Source organism: Entamoeba histolytica, genomic scaffold (genome assembly GCF_000208925.1).
Source record: "Entamoeba histolytica HM-1:IMSS scf_1104750517849 genomic scaffold, whole genome shotgun sequence".
Classification (NCBI taxonomy): Eukaryota; Evosea; order Mastigamoebida; family Endamoebidae; genus Entamoeba; species Entamoeba histolytica.
The window spans coordinates 3,223-10,034 of NW_001915289.1; the positions used below are offsets into that span (position 1 = coordinate 3,223).

At 22.2% G+C, this 6,812-nt stretch overlaps 2 protein-coding genes across 2 annotated transcripts, besides 1 other annotated feature; one reads left to right on the forward strand and one right to left on the reverse strand.

Moving 5' to 3' along the window:
- Window positions 1-883: 883 nt before the first annotated feature.
- On the reverse strand, window positions 884-2,674 carry EHI_102160 (uncharacterized protein; the record flags this gene model as incomplete). The annotated part of the gene is made up of 1 exon (XM_643268.1): window positions 884-2,674. One exon carries the CDS (start codon window positions 2,672-2,674, stop codon window positions 884-886), a length of 1,791 nt encoding a protein of 596 aa, XP_648360.1.
- A 1,420-nt stretch (window positions 2,675-4,094) lies between these two features.
- On the forward strand, window positions 4,095-5,441 carry EHI_102170 (elongation factor 1-alpha 1; the record flags this gene model as incomplete). Its single annotated transcript, XM_643269.2, has 1 exon — window positions 4,095-5,441. One exon carries the CDS (start codon window positions 4,095-4,097, stop codon window positions 5,421-5,423), a length of 1,329 nt encoding a protein of 442 aa, XP_648361.1. The 3' UTR covers window positions 5,424-5,441.
- Window positions 5,442-5,557: 116 nt separating this feature from the next.
- Window positions 5,558-6,244: a repeat region.
- Window positions 6,245-6,812: the final 568 nt, after the last annotated feature.

The following is a 6,812-nucleotide window of genomic DNA, read 5'->3' on the forward strand; positions in this document are numbered from 1 at the left end:
AACATATACATCTCTCCTTCACTTATTTTTTTCTTTATATAATCACTCATTTTATGTTCTATTTGAATTCTTAATGCAACTTCAGCTCCATCTACTTTTTCAACAATTCCACAGATTGTTCTCATTTCATTTTCTGCTGGTGATTCATATATATCATTTGTAGTATTTGAAACTAATTCACTTAATTTTACTGACATCCTTTGCTTATTTTTAGTTTTTCTTGTTATTCTTCTATTTCTTTTCTTTTCCCTTTTTTTTTATTTTTTTTTTATTTCTTTAAAAACCTATATTTTTTAATTTTTATTATTATTATTTATTTATATTTCTTTCTACTGTAAAGTTTAAATACCTACTTTGTTTCCTCTCTTACTTTCTTCTTTAATTATTTCTTTTAACATCGTTATTTTCTTCTTAATTAATATAAAAATAATGAAATAATACCATTTTTAAAGTAATTATTATTATTATTTTTTTTTTGTTTTATTATTATTATTATTAACACTGTTTTTTCTTTTTTAAATGTTTAAATGAGTCATTCATTCAAAAAAAAACTTTCTGTTGAAATAAATCGAATAGTTTCTTTTATTTGAAAAAGATAATATTTTTAAATATTCTTTGAACTATTGAATTATTTCAAAAGTAATAATCAATGAATTAAGTGTTAATAGAATTTTCATCTAATCTTCCTTACTGAATGAAGATTAATCTTAAACCTGAATTATAATTTAAAAAGAATAAGTTTTATGCTATGATTTATTTATTCTTTAAGTTTTCAAGAAAGAAAAACAAAGAAATAAATACAATAAAAAGACAATAAAAAGAAAATATTAAAACATCAATCAATAAACAAGAATAGAAAGAAATTAATAAAAAAAAAAATCAATTAATGAAATTTAATAGAAGTTTTAAAACGATTTAATGAATGATAATTTAAAGGAATAGGATCATCATTTTCATCACAACTTAATAAATCAGGATCAGAAATATCATAATATATCCAATTTAAAGAAAGAGGGATTTCATCAAGATTAATTCCTTGTTCATCAACTAAACATAATTCTTTTAAAGAAGATAAATATTTTAAATTAATAATTTCAATATTATTACTATATAATATATCAAGTCTAAATAAATTCAAAGGAAGATTAAAACGAATATCAATACAATTAATAATTGAAATAGTTAAAAGATTAGTAAATTGATTTAATGAAAGAATTAAATTTTTAGTGATAGTTTTATTAAGAGTAAAATAACGAAGAGATTGAGGTAAATTAATAGAAGGTGAAGGAAGTTCAGAAATAAAGAGATAATTAAGATAAATATAATTTTCTAATTTATTTAAATCATTTTGAAGAGGTTTTTCAAGAAGTAATTGAGTAAGAGGTAAATAAGAAGGAAGTTGTTTTCCATTACAATGAAGATAACTTAAAGAAGAAGGATAAAAAGATTCAATATTATAATTAATAATAACATCTTCAAAAATTAATTCTTTTAAATGAATTAAAGAAGAAAAAGAATGAGAAATAGAAGTATGACCAATTTTTAAAGAAGTTAAAGAAGTTAAAGAAGGAATAATAGAATGATAATAATTATTAGTAAATAACATTTTTAAATTAGAAGAATTAGAAGTATTAAATTGAATATGACAATCTCTTAATGATAAAGAAGTAAGAGTAGAAGGTAATGTTATTTCACCTTTTGCATTAACTAAAGTTAAATCTTTTAAATTAGGTAATATTTGATAAGGAATAGAATTAGCTTGAAGAGAAAGAATTGAATTTGGTAATAAAAAAATAGAATTATCTTCATAAGCAATTCTTTTTAAATAATTCATTTTACTTAAATCAATTGGAGTATTATTTTTACCAATAAAAAAGATATTTGTTGGTAATATTTTATCTATTAATTTAATATCAAATGCATCTATTTGATCAATTTCTAATTTACAATTTTCACATAAAGGAATAATACTATTTGGCATTGTATCATAAAGATATTCCATTGCAATATAATTTCTTTTAATAAAATATGGAAATGCATTATAAACTTTTTCCATTTCAAGGTCACATAAAAATACTAATACAATTTTATCTATTGGAAATGAAATTAATTCTTTTAAAAATGGTATATTAATATTTTCTGTTAATTTTATTCTTACAAATTCAAAATGATGTTTTGAATTTGTAAAACATTGTTCAATTGCATTTTCATCTACTTCAATTGTAATTTTTCTTAAATTTGGATATTCTGATAAATCAATTGGTTCTTGAATTGTTATATTCATTGATATAATTTTGGATTTATCTTCTTTTGTTAAACATAATGGTGTATTTAATGTTATTTTATCTATTATAATGTTTTCTATTGTTTGTGGTAATATCTTCATTAATCCTACACTAAACGTTCCTGGTGCAAATTCATATGTTTCAATATTTGGAAATAATTCAATTTCTTTTATTATTTCTTTCATTAATTTGATTTTATCTATTGAATTCGTTAGAAGTTCTTGTGTACTTTGATTTTTATTAAAATTTCTTGTAAAACATGGATTAATTTTTAAAAATTTCATTGATTCTAAACATTTTTTATTTATCATAGAAAATTTATAACATGTCTCTATTGAATCAATATATAATATTATATTCGCTAAAAACACTGATTCTAATCTAATCATCTTTTTACTTCTGTTTTTCTTTTTCTTTTTTTTTTAAGTTTTTTTTTATTTTTATTTTTTTAAGTTTTTTTAAACATAACTTCACAATTACTCTCCTTTGAATAAATAAGAATAAATAAATCTTATCTTTTTATTGTTTATTTATTTTGTATTATTTCTTTACTTAACTTTTCTTTTTTATCTTTTCTTTTTTATCTTTTCTTCTTTCTTTTATTATTATTAGTATTATTATTATTATTATTATTAGTATTAGTATTAGTATTAGTATTCTTTTTATTGTTTCAATTTTATTTCCTTCTTAATGTATTTTTATAAATTGCTTATTATTATTTGTTTATTTTCTCTTATTACACTATTCTTTTTAACTACTTTTGATTCTTGTTTTAAGCAAAAACAATACTTTTAACTATCTCTCAATTTAATGAAATTAAAAGAATAATAGAATTATTATTTATTATTAAAATAAAAAAACAAACAAGTCAATTACCATTTCATTCTGTGTAGTTTTGACTAATCATTTTCTAAAGAAAAGACAACTTCTTAATAGGATAATAACTCGAAACTTAGAAAAGTATTTTATATTTATTTTAATGTTTGTATGATGTTTTTGATTTGAAACCGTAAATTCATATTGATTCAAAAAGTAAAATGAAAATACATAAAAAAACTTGTTTTCTTATTAAAAAGAAATATTAAAAATCAAAGAATTTCATTAAAAACTTAATGACAATTCATTACTTTAAATAGTTTAATTGTTAATTAAGAAACAAAAAGTTAAGTTTATTCAACCAGTGAAAGAAAATAATAAATACTCTTACTTTATTGTATAATAACAATAAATTTCATATAATTGATATAACCAATAATTAATTATACATAAATGTATTGACTCAAATCTGTATATTTCAATAGAAATATCAAATCTTCATAATTTGTATAATATACACTAATAAACTAATTTATTAAAACTTAAACGAAATTCTTTTTAAATATTTTTCTTTTTATTCCTTCATTATTTTATGATAATTTCAATTATCAATATAACAAGAATATTTATTTTATTTTCCTTGTTTTTAATCATTTATTTATTTATTTCCTTCTTTTTTTATTTTTGTTCAATAATTTAAAAGTAAATCTTTGAATAAAGATAATAAAATTAAAATTAATAATAAAATATTAGAATCAATATGTTAATGAAAATACATGAATGATGAGGAATATAATGAATTAAGAAATAAAAGTATATTAATTAAAATAATATTTTAATTATTATTTTTTTTATATAATTTACCTTTTCTTCTTTTCAGATTAATTTGTTTAAAACTAAATGAAAAGAAAGTTATCATCACCCTAACCCTAATAAAACCCCTTGTATATTTAAACACTGAACTTCTCAATTCTTTCATTCTCCCTCTTCTAAATGCCAAAGGAAAAGACACATATTAATATTGTCGTTATCGGTCACGTCGATTCTGGTAAAAGTACTACCACTGGTCATCTTATCTACAAATGTGGAGGAATTGATCAAAGAACCATTGAAAAGTTTGAAAAAGAATCAGCTGAAATGGGAAAAGGATCATTCAAATATGCTTGGGTCTTAGATAATCTTAAAGCTGAAAGAGAAAGAGGTATTACTATTGATATTTCATTATGGAAATTCGAAACATCAAAATACTACTTCACTATTATTGATGCCCCAGGTCACAGAGATTTCATTAAGAACATGATTACTGGAACTTCACAAGCTGATGTTGCCATCCTTATTGTTGCTGCTGGTACTGGTGAATTTGAAGCTGGTATTTCAAAGAATGGACAAACCAGAGAACACATTCTTCTTTCATACACTCTTGGAGTTAAACAAATGATTGTTGGTGTTAACAAGATGGATGCTATTCAATATAAACAAGAAAGATATGAAGAAATTAAGAAAGAAATTAGTGCATTCCTTAAGAAGACTGGATACAATCCAGACAAGATTCCATTTGTCCCAATTTCAGGATTCCAAGGAGATAACATGATTGAACCATCAACCAACATGCCATGGTACAAAGGACCAACATTAATTGGAGCACTTGATTCAGTCACACCACCAGAAAGACCAGTTGATAAACCACTTAGACTTCCACTTCAAGATGTTTACAAGATTTCAGGTATTGGAACTGTACCATGTGGAAGAGTTGAAACTGGAGTTCTTAGACCAGGAACTATTGTTCAATTTGCACCATCAGGAGTTTCATCTGAATGTAAATCAGTTGAAATGCATCACACTGCACTTGCTCAAGCTATTCCAGGTGATAATGTTGGATTCAATGTTAGAAACTTAACAGTTAAAGATATTAAGAGAGGAAATGTAGCATCAGATGCTAAGAATCAACCAGCTGTTGGATGTGAAGATTTCACTGCTCAAGTCATTGTCATGAACCATCCAGGACAAATTAGAAAGGGATATACACCAGTTCTTGATTGCCATACATCACACATTGCATGCAAATTCGAAGAATTATTAAGCAAGATTGATAGAAGAACAGGTAAATCCATGGAAGGAGGAGAACCAGAATATATTAAGAATGGAGATTCAGCACTTGTTAAGATTGTTCCAACTAAACCACTTTGTGTTGAAGAATTTGCTAAATTCCCACCATTGGGAAGATTTGCTGTTAGAGATATGAAACAAACCGTTGCTGTTGGAGTTGTTAAGGCTGTTACCCCAAGAGCTGCTAATGCCTCAGCTGCTGGAAAGAAGAAATAATTAAGTTATTAATTATTTAATAAATTTGATAAGTTTTTATTTTTTAAAGAATATAAGTATTTAACATAAAGAAATATTAATTTAATTGTAGTTAAATGAAAGAAATGAAATTGATTTTTTTTCTTCTTATTTCTTAATGAAAAATGAAAGATTGAAATACTGCACACTTTGTAAAGACAAGATAGCTACAGTAGAACACATTCTACTATCTTGTATTTATCATAAAAAATCACAAATGAAGAAATATGACAATATTGGCATTATAATATTGATTAATAAGAAAGTATACATGAAATAATCAATATAAAAAACTCCCATATGAAACAGTGTTCCAATATAAAGACATCACGATGATATTGAACAAACAAATAATGCATAAAAGTGAATGACAATATCACAAAATACCAGACATATATGTATTAGATAAAAAGAATAAAACTGGTCTATTATTTGATATAACTAATGTTGAATATCACAATATTAATTGAGTGTAAATGAAGAAAAGAAATAAGTATAAGAAATTAAAGAATATTCTAATGAAAATAGAAAAATTAAAAGATGTCAAAATAAATCCAGAGTAATTTCAATAAATGGATTAATAAATAAATAAAGTATTAGATTAATTAAAGAAATAAAAATTGACATTGACATCGAGAAAGAAGTAAAAAACCATGTAATTGAAAACATAATGGATGTCATGGAATACTGTTTCAATCACAACCAAACATACTCCGTAGAGTTGCTAGAAGAATTATAGGATTAGTCTCCGCTGAGGCAGGAAGAATAGAAGTTAGTTCTATTAATACTTAATTAATTCCTTTATTTTTTCTTCAATAAATAAAAAGAAATATTATCAATATTAATATTTTCTCATATTAAATATTTTAATAATTAAAACATTGATTATTTCTTCTATTATGTTGTTATTTAATGTAATTGTTTATTTGTTTTGATTTTTTATTTGATTTCTTTTATTTATTGTGTATTTATAATATTTATTTCATTTCTATTCTCTTTTATTTCTTATTCTTATTTTTATTATCGTATTTTTCTTTATCATTTCTTATCTTTATTAATTTAATTGAATTGAATTATTGTTGTAAAAACAAAGTAATGATATAAATAATAAAATACAACAATAAATAAAAAACAAAGATAAAGAATTAATATTATTTATTTTCTATTATTCTTTATTCACATGAATAATCATTTCGTTATACTTTATTATTGTTTATTCTTCTTTTATTATTTAGTTTTGAATTAATGAGAATGTTGATTTTCTATTCATTATTTTTTATTTAAATTGAATTGGTTTTTTCATCAATTCAATTATTCTCATTAAATTATCATTTCTTTATTTCTTATTTTATGAATGAATATTTCATTATC